Source organism: Trichoderma asperellum, chromosome 6 (genome assembly GCF_020647865.1).
Source record: "Trichoderma asperellum chromosome 6, complete sequence".
In the NCBI taxonomy this organism is placed as follows: Eukaryota; Fungi; Ascomycota; class Sordariomycetes; order Hypocreales; family Hypocreaceae; genus Trichoderma; species Trichoderma asperellum.
Genome location: NC_089420.1, coordinates 2,166,182 through 2,179,689, shown reverse-complemented (window position 1 = coordinate 2,179,689; position 13,508 = coordinate 2,166,182). Strand labels below are relative to the sequence as shown.

Sequence of the window (13,508 nt, the reverse complement as noted above, 5' to 3'; positions counted from 1 at the left end):
ACCAGTGAATTCCATTCCAGTCCATTAAATTACATCTTACATAGAAGTCCTATTTCATCAAGCCAGCCTTTTTCATTCACGCTTGTCTTTTCCGAATATTACTTCATGTATCGCCAAACACGAATATACCTTTACCCTTTCTGAAGCCTTGAAGGCCTTTTTGAACCTCCCCTGTCAAGGTGGAAGCATCGGTTTCCCAGTTCCACGCTACTTCATCCAGAGGAACGTCTTTGAATTTACCCTCGCGGATACTGTCAACAATATAATCAGTCATGTGTTTGCGCCCGGTGGGGTCCTGCTGGTTCCATCGCGTAAGCCAGAAGCCAACGAAGCGAATGTCTTTGAATATCAACAATCCAACAGGAAGAGCAACTGGCTGCCTAGCCATGCCACCGTACGACACCATAGTAGCGCCCTCACCAAGCGAGCGAGCGAGAGCAGTGGCGGATTTGCCGCCGACGCAATTCAGGCCAAGCCCAATCTGCTCGCGGCCTTTGTTTGTGATTTCCGCCAGCTGGTCCTTCCACTCCCGAGACAGGAACTGTGCCTCCGTCACAACTACATCGGCGCCGAGATCCGTAAGCTCTCTTTTTAATTCTTCAGTCGCCTCGGGGGAGCTTCGTTCCCGAACGATGTTGATGCTCCTGAGTCCCCAGAGCTTTCCAAACTGTATGGCGGCTCTTCCCACTCCGGAATTCGCTCCGTTTTGGATAAACCACTCGCCGCTGCCCACCTCAAGCGGCCGCATGGCGAGGCCCTTGCTTATTCCAGCACTGGGGCCATATGTTCTCAGGATGCGATACGCTGTGCCGGGGTTGACGGAGATGGTCGCTGCCTGAGTCGCCTTTAGCCCCTCCTTGTTGATTTTTAATATTTCATCCAATTCTGCCACGGCATGCGTCCGCCATGTGCCAAACTGAGCCACGGCCGGTATCACCCAATCTCCTTTGCGAATGGGGGAAGACGGGTCGCCCGTTGCGAGAACCTCGAAGACACCCTCATTTCCAGGGATAGCGGACGGATTAGGCGTTCCTATCAGGGAAGTGAAGCTGGGCTGAGAGCCATACGTACCCTGGACGGTGTTTATATCTGCAGGGTTGATGGGCGCCGCAAGAGCCCGCAGTAGGACGGATTTGGAGGAGAGCGAGGGAGAGATGGAGTGTGTATGAAGCCTTGGTGTTGTTAGCCGAGCGATTACTCCAGTTCAGCCTCCAATGGGCGATGCTCACTTTAATACGTCAGAAGGCTCTCCATTCTGAGAGAAGACAAGAGCCTTGGCCTGGGTGTAGCCATATGGGCCAGACCGGCGTCGAATAGTCTGTTGTGATAGAGGATTAGAAAACAGCCGTCCAACGACGCGCCCGGCCCGTGGTAGGGCGCATTGGGCTGAATAAGGACGGCCTAGCATTTCTATCGGGGCTTGAGATAAGAAATCAGACGTTTAATCGAACAACCATAGTATGTGCCAATGATGGGAAAAGACAATTGAAGCCGAAACTTCAATTCAGCCGTCCGGTAAACTGCCCCTCTTACCCCACTAACGCCGAGGAGCTATCTTGACAGCACTGTGGAGGTCTCCATAAACGAGGCTCAAGTTCCAGTATGTCGAATCAAAATAATTAGAGTACGTAGTAATTATTATAACAATCAGATCAAATATTGATTAAGCTGCGTCATGGTGGATGCCCTCTTCTTGTTGACTAGTTAATTATTCTTTCTGGCATAATTCTAGTTTACAAGAAATCGCTAGCAATAGCGTCCCTTGCATCATGCAATAGTACCTAATTACACATGGCATACGCTATGATAAGCAGCCTAAAGCGTGGCATTTTTAAAATAAGCACAATATGGTATAACATTTGGAAATATCACAAACTACCTAGCCATACTACACAGGCCCCTGGATCACTCAGCCAAGGCCAACACCTAGTTTTTTCGAGTTAGCGTGAATCTTGGAGGCAAGGTGGTATCATAACGAAGACTTACTATAGCAGTTCGGCATGGGATGTACACATGAGTCCAATTTTTCCGTCCATTCCACTCCATGGGCGTTGTAAAGAAGCGAGTATTTTCATCGATCCTGTTGTGACCGCCTACCGCTTCTGAGTCGCTGTTCAGGACTATCTTGTAGGTTCCAGGGACGTCAACGCCAATGCGGTAGTCTTTGAAGCTTTCGTGGGTATGGAAATTGAAAACAAAAACAAGTCCCGCTCTCTCGAATACAATGACCTTGTCGCCTTCATGCTTCAAGGAGATGTAGGCCTGGGGAGCGTGGAGCCAGCCATAACGTTCTTCACAGTGGTTCATCAACTTGTCAAAGGTGTTGAGGAATTTGTATCGAAGGAGATGATCCTCCGTGAGGTTCAGTTGCCGACGAGCGTACCAAAACGAGTTGTTGTTTCCTGCTCGAGGGAAATCAAGCCATTCAGGATGACCGAATTCGTTACCTTCAAAGTTAAGGTAGCCCTCACCACCCAATCCATGTGTAAGAAGTCGAATCATCTTGTGGAGCGCCATTCCACGGTCAATAACAGGCGTCAGAGGCTTTAGAGTGGTCATGTTATCATATAATTGCGCATCGCATAGATGCATCATCAATGTTTTGTCTCCGACAAGCCTGGTGCCTAAACGTCAGCGCGATTTTTCATCCTTGAGTTGGAATAACATACGCTTGATCATGACTCTCACAATATGCTATGGTCTTTTCACCATGACGTCTGTTAGTTAAAGTGAAGCATATGTTGGCAAGATCCCACTGTTCATCTTTGCGCTCCTTGAGAATCTTGATCCACATATCGGGAATGGCCATGGCAAGGCGGTAGTCGAAACCCACGCCACCGAGCGATAAAGGAAGACACAGAGCAGGCATTCCAGACACATCCTCGGCGACAGTTACACACTCGGGATAGAGTGAGTGTAGCATCTCGTTGGCAACCATCAGGTATACAACCGCCTCCTCGTCGACATCAGGTCCAAAGTATTCATGGTATCCGCCAGAAAACCCACTGAGTCGATCGGTTAGCTAACACTGCCCAGCTTACGAGATAGAGAAATACTTGACCTACGTTCCAATTCCATGGTGTAGGTAGAGCATACTGGTGACGCCATCGAAGCGGAAGCCATCAAAGTGATACTCATCCATCCAAAATCGTAGATTGCTCAGTAGAAATCGCATCACCTCGTGATGGCCGTAGTTAAAGAGTCTACTATCCCAAAGGTCGTGGTTACCTTTTCCTCCACTGTGAAAGTACTGGTGGTCGGTTCCATCAAATTGGTTGAGTCCATCAAGTACATTCTTTGACGCATGGCTATGAACCACGTCTAGGAGTACGACGATGCCCAATTTATGGGCAGTATCGACAAGCCTTTTCAAACCTTCAGGAGTTCCATAGCGGCTGCTCGCAGCAAAAAAGCTGTTGACCTGGTATCCGAAGCTAGCATAGTAAGCATGTTCCATAATAGCCATCAATTGGATAGCATTATAGCCGAGGTCTTTAATTCTGGGAAGCAAATTGTCGGTGAACTCGTCATATGTAGTGACGCGCTGCTCTGGAGAAGAAATTCCGACGTGAGCTTCATACACTCGGATGCTCTGAGGCCTTTTTGGTCGCGGGTGCTTGAAAGAATACTTCTCTGCAGGCTCCGGGTTCCAGAATCGAGCGTCATATACTGGCGAAACAGAAAGGTCTTGAGTGACATATTTGATCCATGCTGGCAGGCGATCAATTCGATGGCCTCCGGGGAGAACGAGGGAGATCTGATTGTTTTTTTTCGAGAGGCGGTTAGCAAAGATAGCTGGCCCAGAAAGATTGGTTTGGTGAGCTACCTTGATTTTAGAATTATGGGGTATGGCCTTCTGGCCGTTTTCGGCTGGAACAATGATCTCAAACACGCCAAATTCGTTCTTCTTCATTGGGTGGGACGTCATGTTCCAACCATCTATACGAACTGGTGTCAATTGCATCGCCGAGGCTACAAGTAGATAGCAAAGGCTTACTGAAATCACCGATGAGGTACGCCTGCTCGGCGTTGGGCGCCCACTCGCGGTAGATGATGTTGTTTTTCTCGTCCACATTGAAGCCGAAGATATCAGTGCCCTGCAAAGTCCTTGGTGTTAATTGTATGTTTAACGGTTTTTTTATCCTGCTTTGAGAAAAGCAGAAGAAGATGAGGAGGAACGGAAAAGCACTGAAGGCGCTGATGAGCTTCCATACCTTCGAGAACTTATCGAAGCCACCTTCATTGTCATTTATAACTTTAATCCAATCCTGCGCCTTGGAATATCGCCGCTTCAGCGCATCGCTAAATGGGGCTAGCCAGGGGTCTAGCTTGACGACGCCTGTATCTCCAGTTAGATCAAACAGCAGTATGGTTTGGCAATTCGTCGTCTCGAACCTGTGCCATCCTGGGGAACCGTCTGCTCGTCTGGTTGAGCTGCCATGGCGCAAAACTGCTGGGGCGTGAGAGGCGGGGTAGCTGAAGTGGGAGCTGGCGCGCACTTGCTTGAAGAACAAAGCTCGGCGACGCAGACACTATGAGAGATATTATATATATGGTGCGCTGAGGCAAAAAAGAATGGATTAGAGTCGCACTGCAATTAAACCAATATGTAGCTGCGCTAATTGTTGGCAAATGACATGTTACCTGTTATCTCAAGCTTCAAGCTTCACGTTTAGGTAGCTACTCGCGCGTTTTAGCGGCTGCCTAACTGAATGAAGATAGGCTATGGGAATGTGGATATCGAATTTGAATTTATTTGTATGGGTATTCAGTTTGATTACAAGGCCTATTTAATTATCTAGTCATTAATCTTAAATATTTTTCTCAGGCTATTGAATTTCTTTCGCTTGTGCTCTGGCGACAGCAAAATATTCGCGTTGCCTGCATCTGAGCTCCCTTGAAGCTCATGCTGTTGGCGGGGATCTGACGTCAGGCCATCCTTAACGATAGAGCCGCTAGCTGCGGATCTTCTTCCCCCGTCTTCAGTTGATGACGTCATTGGGAGTTCATTGGGCACAGCTCTCCTGTTCTGCAGTGGCCAGCCGCTGCTGTGTGTAGGCGCCGCGTCTTCAGTATTATGTTGTGTTTCATGTGTCTCCCTGTGGTCCTTCTTCCGCATAAGCGTGGAGATCAATCCTGGCCGGCGAGGCGAGGCTTCTTGTGCTGCAGCACCAATTGGCTGAGAACTGGGGCGCATGTGTGTATCACCCTCGTTGTAATATTGATCATCTCTCCGCTTTAACTTATTGTGTTTCTGTGAATTGGATGTAAAGCCTGCATTGGCGTGGGGATTGTGGTCGGGAGTTTTATTGCGTGCGTACAAATGAGAAAAAGAATGCTTCAACTTTGAATGAGTGGGCTCGTATTCGTCACCCGTTAGCGAGCGGTTAGTTAATGGGGTTGTGTTTAGATCATCATCGCTGGAATCTGACATATGGTCCCCATATGCTGAATCTTCATATCGTTTCGATAGAGACCGGTTGGTATGCGGTGCGGCAGCGTTTTGATGGAATAAACGGTTGCCTTGGTGCACGGTCACTGTCTCAGAATAAGACGTAGGTACGACTGAATGGCGCTGTGCGTGCGATGCCGAGGGTGATAATGAGCGCAGCGTCATCCTCTTCCCGCCTCTCGTACCGCCCATCGATAGCCTTGCCTCAGAGACGTTGCTTCTCATTGATGCCCTGAATCCACGCTGCGCATCGCTAGTCGATCTACTACGCACGAAGCTGCTCTCGCTGGAATCGGATCCTCGCCGTCTCAGAGTAGACTTCATGTCTGCTGGATATTCTGTAGCAATTTGAGGATTTTTCGACCCGTACTTCGGGCCAGAGCCACTTGAGATAATGGGGTTATATAAGGAGCTAGGCCGAGCGACTGGGCCTCGGCCATCATCTGCATGTCTCGGCTCACTGCTAAGAGAGCGCTTAAGTTTTGCTAGTTTTTTCAAGCCGCGCCCTGTCGCCGTATTACCGGTTTTCGTAGCATCAGGCTGTTGAAGCGAGCGATGTCCTGTCTGGGCATCTACCGAGGCAAAACTAGCTTGCCCACTAGGATCATTGTGGCCCTGAGCTGCTCTGGGTGATACTAAGTCGGCTGGTACCGGGCGTTCAACTTGGGACTGATGAGATTGTTTCCTTTGCTTCGCCCTGAGAAAACCCGAATCATCGGCTACGGCCGCGGAGCCTGTTGCTACCACACTCCGGTGGAGAGCATCATCATCTGCTTCCTGGAGAGCTTCTATTTCCAGCCGGCGTCTCTCTTCAGACGTCAAGCTTTTCCAGTATGCCTTGGTTCTTTCCCAGTCATCAGCACCAACGTCATAATCCGACACTTTCTGTTCGTGATTTGCGGTCAAGTTGAAGTCGCCAATGCCTGGTTCAGAGAATGGCGGGTTGGCCAATGCAGCGTCAATCGACATGAATCCGTCACCTGCATCCTCAGGCTGGTCTTCGTAGGCGTCACTGTAGATGCTATCTTTATCTGACTCCTCCTCAATCTTGTTTTCATCAATCGACTGGGTTAGTTTGACGGTCTTGGATCCTGAAGCCTGTGTCAACATTAGCGCAACAAAACCATTTGCGTCGCTCGTGTTCAACTTGGGAACAATGTCATCAGGTGGGAAACTTCCTGGGAGAGAGTTTGATCTAGCCATTGGTATTATACCATGCTGTTGCATCTGCGGTAGCGAATATGGTGTTTCGTTGGAATTTCCTGGTAATCCACTGACGGTTGTCGAGCTCGCCTTGGAAGCTTCATTACCTGAAACGTTAGCGGTCGAGGATAGATCTGGTAATGCATCTCTAGCGGGGTTTTGAGACGTTGACTCGTCTATGCCAGTCAATACGTCTTCAAACCGCTCATCATCCGAGCTGTCCATGTCTTCGCCTTCATGCCCAAGACTTTCGGTGGATGCCATGATAGCTGGTAGTGGCTCCCGATATTTCGAGATATTTGCTACATTTCTTGGCATCTGTTCCCGATTGAAGCTGAGCTCTTTAACGGGCTCTGCCGATGGGATATTTTCAGTTTTGGGTGTGAAAGATGATGAATGAGAAGTGGATGGTGGTAGTGACTGAGGCGATAAGGATCGTTCTCGCGGGCGAACAAGCTGTCGTTCCTCAGGTTCCTTCCCCTTTTTGTCACGCACACTTCCAAATAATGGAAGAGCCGGTCGGGGGGACATTAGTTCATCCTGCTGTAGTGGAGATTCATTGGCTATTTTCAGCCCATCGACAGTGTTGTATGCCTTCTGTCTTGAGTGAATGTTGGATGCTGCTGTGGTATCTGCTTCCTCGAATTTGCTCGGTTCAATAGCCATAACTGTGCTGTTATCGTTCCAGCTTACTCTAGCACCCTTCTTCTGACTTGTCACAGCATCCTCTCCGCTAGAATGAGAAATGCCAAGCCCGGGATACTCCAGATTTTCATGAGGATGCTGGGACAAACTTCCTCTGCTCGAAATAGACGATTTCATGGCAGATTTTCTAGGCGATAGAGAGCGCGGTGGAGGCTCGTGTTTGACAACCAGACGATCAGCCGATGAAGCAAAATGTGCTGAACGCACGGATGTCTCTGAACTGGATCCAGCATATGAAAAAGGTATTTCGACCTTCAAATTGTCGTATTTGGGTAAGCTAGGCGATACACTTGCCGACGTCAAAACTTCAGATGCTTCGTCCTGGAAATCATTTGGACGTTGAAAATCTCTGGTAGCCTTGTCTTCATTTTCTCTCTTTGGAGAAGGCTTTTCTACCGCCGCAGTTACCAGTCGGCTAGGACTGGAGACATCATTCGGAATTTTCCTCTCAAAGAAGCCAGAATCATTTGACAGGTCAGAGGCTAATAATGGAGACTCCGCTTGGATATTATTAGGCGGCGGTAGATTCATCATTTCATCCGCCGGCTCTTGTGTTGTATAGGTCTTTTTACTTGGCTTTGCTCCTTTGGCTTTCTCGGATGATATTTGAACAGCATCCTCAACCTGACGGTTTGCTGGTGTAGCCGTGGCCTTTGGAACCATTCTTCTAGAATTCGGATCGTAAACGAGTTCGTGTTCGGCTGGCATGTTTGAATCATATGATGGCATTCGGCGGGGATATGAAAAGTTGATCGATGAACTAACACTCCCTGATCGAGATTCTGGTAAATCAGGGGTCAATTTTGATATCGATTCTAGCGTTTGATCATGTTGAGCTACGGCGGCTCCAAACCAAGCGCCTTGTTGGTGGCCTTTGGATTTCTGGCTTGCAGTTCGGAAATTTTGGGTTTTTATTGGGGTCGTAATGTTTTTAGAAGCGGGCATGCTGGGGACAGGTGGCACATCTTGCTTCTTATTAGAAGCCGTACGACCCGGTGATGGCGATCGAAAGGTCCGTTCGCTCATTGAGCTCACGCTGGGCGTTCTTGACAGCTTATTCTTTTTGCCTCGATCGCGACCGACAGGGGACGACAGCGAGGAAGCCCGTCGCTGGACCCTTTTGGACGGGGCTTCCGCAACATTTGTGAGTGGCGCTGGCTGCGCTCGTAAGGCTGCTGCGGCGGCTGCTGATGATAATGATTGGGCTGGAGTGCTGCTGCCACGCATGTAGGCGGAGGCCGCGGCCATGGCAGCATCGGGATCGGCTGTTTCTTTTGTCAGAGGTGGCTATAGATGATTAGCAAATTGTTCGCGAATGTACTGATAGTTCAAGGAGGTGATGTCCCCCATTGAGGCCATCGAAACCGTCCGCTGGCTTGCAAAGGAACAAGGCAGAACGCATTTTGCGACAGGGCCGGCCTACCTGAAGCGAATGATCGCGTCGTCGCGATAACTTGAACATGGCGAATTATTGAGTTGCGCCCTCACGGCATAGACGGAAATGTGGTCTGCGAACCATATGATTAAAGGCGAATAAAGTCAGAAGAAACGAGAGATTGAATCATCGCAGAAGGAAGCGGAAACAATGGAAATTAAAATGCACTGGGTAAGCTGCTGATACGAGGATTGCAAAAACGTACCGAATACATCATACTACGCGGCGAGGTGGAGTCGGCCGTAGTACTGCATACTGCTAGGCTGTTTTAGGTCTGGAACATTGCCAAACCGCCCGGAATCAAGGACGTGCCTTTTTCCATGCATGGGTGTCGGCGGAGGCAGTAGTAGTCTGATCCGCTAATACTAATGATTCGATTCATCATTAGGCAGTTGCCCACATAAAGTACATACAAGCACTTCGTCTGCAAGTCGTGCAGCTGAAGAGCAGCACCTAGTTATCCTTCAATTAGGTGCTATAGTGTGGCTTTGGGCTGACTGTTTTGACAGCTTGTATGACACCTAACATTGCCATTGTTAATTCCTCCACCCTTTAAAGTTTCTCGCCTTGGAGCTTACCCAGCAATCTTAGGGCTACTAACAAGGGTCGGAATTCCTGTTCGAAAGAATTGAACTTGAGCTACAGACAGTGCATGTCAATGACGCAAAGCTGAATCCAATAAGTTCCAGAGAGCTATGCTAATGGATCTACCTAATGGATAGCAATCCACCACAAAAAAATTCAATGGATTGGAATCGTGCATAAGCTGGGCCACCATTTTTCATGTCCCTGGCGCTATTGCCCACTGTAAAGATTTACTCTCTGTGGCCATCCAAGCTAGCCGCATCCGTACTTCGCTATTCCGCGCCTAATTAGCATGTACCTAGCCACTCTTTCTACAGTAGTCCTCTGCCTCTCCGGCAGTACGACTCTCTACCATTCAAACTCTTCCTACCAAAACACAATTCAGCCTTGACTAACATTTGATCGCACTCCTCCCTCCCCCCTCTTTGTTTTTATTGCGCATCTTTTTTCTTTCATTTGGTGCTTACAGTATTCAATGGCACCACCCTCGCCACGACGATCTTCCAGAGCTCGCGCGTTGGCTTCCCATCCTCAACAGTCTCTCTCATCCACCAATTTCAGCCGCCTTGAACGACATACCAGATCCCTCAACCGGCCCCAATCGGACAAATCCACACCCAGCGCATCCGTATCATCCGATCCGCTTGACGATATAGACGATACCCTTCTTGGCCGAAGGCGGAAGCGCGGCCACGACGACGAACAGTACAAGAACTTGCGGAACGACGCCCAAGATATGTCTAACGAACTAGATCCTTTGCAAGACGAGGAGGACGAGGCAGTTCGGTGCATATGTGGCTGCGAAGATTACCCTGGCCGCCCTCCTGTCGACGGCTCAGATGCCAACTTCCTCGCTTCCATTGAACTCACAGAAGACGTCACGGGATTTTTTGTGCAGTGCGATATTTGCAAAGTATGGCAGCATGGAGCATGTGTCGGCATCTTTAGCGCCGAGAGTTCTCCCGAAGAATACTTTTGTGAACAATGTCGGAAAGATCTTCACAAAATTCACACAGCAAATAATGGGTAGGCTGATCCTACCCCAAAAACTTGTTATTCAGAAGGTAGAATCTGACCAGGCGGCAGACAAAAATACTCCAAATACCTGCCTTTAAGTCGACCAGCCAGAACTGCATCTCGAGCTACTTCCATCGCAAAGGATGGAGCTCGATCGCCGAGGCTGGGCAGCGCTAAATCTGCTCGATCTCAATCTACGTCACAAATATCCAAACGACGATCCACGATGAATAGCCGCGATGCCGCGTATGACGATGAACAGTTACGTCGAGCAATCGAAGCTAGCAAGGAAGAGGTTGCCCAAGATGGGACAGAAAATATGAATAGGCGCACAAAACGGGGGCGCAGCAATAGTGAAGAGTATGTCCTAGGACTATAATTCCGAACAGCTCTGTTTTCTTGGGATTGCTAACCCCGCCAGCAGGAACAACGTAATTGTTAAACGGCAGCGCACAAATTCGCAATCCACCACGCCGCCACCAAAACCAATGGACACTATCAGTCAAGAAAACACGGATGACGAGAGTGGCGGGCGCAATGGATTAAAACGACCCCGAACCTACAAAGCTACAGAGAGAGCAGAAAGAGAGGAAAAGGATCGTATGCGGCAAGAAACCATAAGCAAACGAAAAGGGCGCGCAGATAGGCGGCGTACTGAAGGTAAGTTGCCCGTTGTGGCTGCGAGGAGGCATGGGCACTGACAAAAACCCCAGATTCCGATGTGTCAGAGGAAGTGAATCCGTCGTCTTCCAAGGCTCCCAATACCAGCGGTGCGGAAACGTCAAATTTCGAAGACCCTACGCCTGCTGTACCATCCCCCGTTCCGGGAACGCCCCCCGCATCGCATTCATCTGCCGCAAATTCTAACAAGCGAACGTCACGGAGCAATCACAAAAAGGGCAAAGGGAAAAACCAATATACGAAAGACCGAACTGCGGATATTGAACGGTCACCCGCAAGATCTGTATCACGAGACACCCAGCGAGCCAATAATGCGACAACTGCTGCACACTCTAGGCACGTGGGAGACCACAAGAGCAGTTCAAGAACAAAGCTAGGCATGGCGGGGAAGATGAGCATGCTGGATATGAAGCGACGGGTGGCCGCAATTATGGATTTCATATCAAGAACCCAGGTCGATTTGGCGGCCGAAGCAGCATTGGACCGCAGTAACAATTCAACTCAATCCCCGCATGATCCTACCAAATCGCCAATGGACCAAGATGCAAAGGAACAGCGTGACTCTCCTGAATCAAAGGTCTTCAAGGAATTGAGCTGCATGGAGATGATGGACGTCCTTACGCGAGATATGGTTAAGTGGCAAAATCAATACTCATGATGGGGGATATGACTCTCTTATTCACGTATCAGGCAGAAAGTCTACATGTTATGTCTATGAAGAAATGCTTGAGCTGGTTCAATGAAAACATCTTTCTGGAAAAGGCGTTAGGGTATATTGGCTGGTCACTTGTTTTTTTTTACTACTGCATGGCGCAGCATGAGTGGAAAGCGTTGCTTTAACTTTGGTCCAACTTTTTTTTTTCTTACTTGTTCTCCGTGTGGCTTTTCCTGTCGTTTAGGTCTAGACGGAAAGCCTTCGTTGCTAGCTATTTGGATTTGTTGAGTGAGATTTGTCTACCGAATACTGTCATGATAGTCTATATTTTACAGCTTTTGCTAATCAAAAATGGTATATTGTTATGATAAACGACGCTCAACTCCTATTCCGAGCCCCCCTTTACGCGTTTCTTTCTTTCTTTTGTTCTTTCCATACTTTCTTCCCTTGGCTCAGGCTTAATGGAGGGCTAGTAACCATCAATTCGTGGTTCCGAAGGGCCTCGTCAGAAAGGTCGTCCAAGACATATTTGCCCAGTTTACCTTTCCGCCACTCAGACAGTACCCTGGCCGCGGATTCCTCCATGTCAGGGACGCCGCCAGCTTTCAGCTTGCCGTCGCGCTTTGCCACAGCGGAGAGAAACTCTTGAATATCGTTTGTCGGTTCGCAGTATCGATTATAGATTTGGGGATCCCAAAGATTCATCTTATAGAGGAGATAGTCTGCCAGTATCTCGTCTGGTATGAGTCCCTTCTTGATACCCTGTACGAGGGAAATCTTCATCATAGCCTCCCCATCTTCGACATACGGCATAAAAACTCCTGGCGAGTCGAGTACATATACACCAGCACCGACGCCCCCTCTCTCCTCTGGCTCGACCACACGGACGCTCGTTCCAATTTTACGGGTTACGCCGGCTTGGTCACCTGTCTTTGCTACTTTTGTTTTCCTCCCCATCGTCCCAGAGTTTCTAAGGGCATTTAATAATGTACTCTTGCCCACATTGGGCATGCCCACTATCAGGGCACATAGCCCAGTTATTGAGTCTACCTCGTAAGCAGTCTCTTTCAGCCGCCTTAGTAGAGATGCTGTTGCTGCAGGGTGATTCTTATCCCAAAACAAGGCGCGACGGCCGTGCAGCCTTTGCAGCAGTTGCCGGGCGCCGGGACTATCGCTACCTAGATCATGTTTCGTATATACGATAATCTTTGGACAGCCAATCACTGCTTTTTCAAGAAGAGGGTTGTGGGTTGATAACGGCAGTCGGAAGTCGCGGCATTCAATAACCAGTGACACTCTTGGGAGCACCGTCTTTAGTTTACTGACAGCGGCGTGGTGATGGCCTAGGAAATAAGACTTGGGAATTGATGACGGGACACTAAATGAGCGGCGGGGGAGGAATTGTGCCATGCTGAGCGCAGATTGCTATGTACATAGTGTAAGGGAAGCAGTTGAGGCGCGATAGATTAGGAAAAAGTTCTGATAAGCTTAATCGATAAGTGAAGTCGAGGCGAGCAAGACTCTGTGCTCACGCAAAGGTACTAGTACTTACTTCTTACTGCTGTGTAGTACTTAGGTTGCTATATCAGGTGCTCAACTTTAATAAGTTGTTTAATTATATAGGTTTACGGTAAATAAAATAATTAGTAGTAGTATTTGTTATTTTGTTATTTTTATAAAACATCTAGTAAATCTATAGCTTATATAGCTATTAATTGTTTATATACTTATAGATGTATATACTATAATAGTAGTATTTTTATTAATCAAGCCTC

General features: G+C 48.5%; 5 protein-coding genes across 5 annotated transcripts; 1 reads left to right on the top strand and 4 right to left on the bottom strand.

Moving 5' to 3' along the window:
* Positions 1–103: 103 nt before the first annotated feature.
* TrAFT101_010169 (uncharacterized protein) lies at positions 104–1,408 on the bottom strand (the record flags this gene model as incomplete). Its single annotated transcript, XM_024900115.1, has 2 exons — positions 104–1,172; positions 1,230–1,408. 2 exons carry the CDS (start codon positions 1,406–1,408, stop codon positions 104–106), a joined length of 1,248 nt encoding a protein of 415 aa, XP_024760887.1.
* A 263-nt stretch (positions 1,409–1,671) lies between these two features.
* On the bottom strand, positions 1,672–4,759 carry TrAFT101_010168 (uncharacterized protein). The gene is made up of 8 exons (XM_066128863.1): positions 4,396–4,759; positions 4,215–4,339; positions 3,998–4,097; positions 3,827–3,939; positions 3,066–3,757; positions 2,670–3,005; positions 1,987–2,617; positions 1,672–1,926 (listed from the first exon to the last, which is right to left on the bottom strand). Exons 1-8 carry the CDS (start codon positions 4,439–4,441, stop codon positions 1,906–1,908), a joined length of 2,064 nt encoding a protein of 687 aa, XP_065984988.1. The 5' UTR covers positions 4,442–4,759; the 3' UTR covers positions 1,672–1,905.
* Positions 4,760–4,798: 39 nt separating this feature from the next.
* On the bottom strand, positions 4,799–8,822 carry TrAFT101_010167 (uncharacterized protein; the record flags this gene model as incomplete). The annotated part of the gene is made up of 2 exons (XM_024909728.2): positions 4,799–8,647; positions 8,784–8,822. 2 exons carry the CDS (start codon positions 8,820–8,822, stop codon positions 4,799–4,801), a joined length of 3,888 nt encoding a protein of 1,295 aa, XP_024760889.2.
* An 856-nt stretch (positions 8,823–9,678) lies between these two features.
* Positions 9,679–12,126, top strand: TrAFT101_010166 (uncharacterized protein). The gene is made up of 4 exons (XM_066128862.1): positions 9,679–10,406; positions 10,467–10,757; positions 10,822–11,057; positions 11,111–12,126. The coding sequence occupies exons 1-4, from the start codon at positions 9,856–9,858 to the stop codon at positions 11,734–11,736; spliced, it is 1,704 nt and encodes a 567-aa protein (XP_065984987.1). The 5' UTR covers positions 9,679–9,855; the 3' UTR covers positions 11,737–12,126.
* On the bottom strand, positions 11,944–13,174 carry TrAFT101_010165 (uncharacterized protein). Its single transcript, XM_024910586.2, has one exon. It carries the CDS (start codon positions 13,141–13,143, stop codon positions 12,136–12,138), a length of 1,008 nt encoding a protein of 335 aa, XP_024760891.1. The 5' UTR covers positions 13,144–13,174; the 3' UTR covers positions 11,944–12,135.
* Positions 13,175–13,508: the final 334 nt, after the last annotated feature.

Coding starts and splice junctions, on each gene's coding strand:
- TrAFT101_010166 (XM_066128862.1), top strand. CDS start 9,856: ATGGCACCACCCTCGCCACGACGATCTTCCAGAGCTCGCGCGTTGGCT. Junction 10,407..10,466: donor ATTCACACAGCAAATAATGG/GTAGGCTGATCC, acceptor ACCAGGCGGCAG/ACAAAAATACTCCAAATACC. Junction 10,758..10,821: donor GGGCGCAGCAATAGTGAAGA/GTATGTCCTAGG, acceptor CCCCGCCAGCAG/GAACAACGTAATTGTTAAAC.
- TrAFT101_010168 (XM_066128863.1), bottom strand. CDS start 4,441: ATGGCAGCTCAACCAGACGAGCAGACGGTTCCCCAGGATGGCACAG. Junction 3,940..3,997: donor GTACCTCATCGGTGATTTCA/GTAAGCCTTTGC, acceptor CAGTTCGTATAG/ATGGTTGGAACATGACGTCC. Junction 3,758..3,826: donor CCCATAATTCTAAAATCAAG/GTAGCTCACCAA, acceptor AAAAACAATCAG/ATCTCCCTCGTTCTCCCCGG.
- TrAFT101_010165 (XM_024910586.2), bottom strand. CDS start 13,143: ATGGCACAATTCCTCCCCCGCCGCTCATTTAGTGTCCCGTCATCAATT.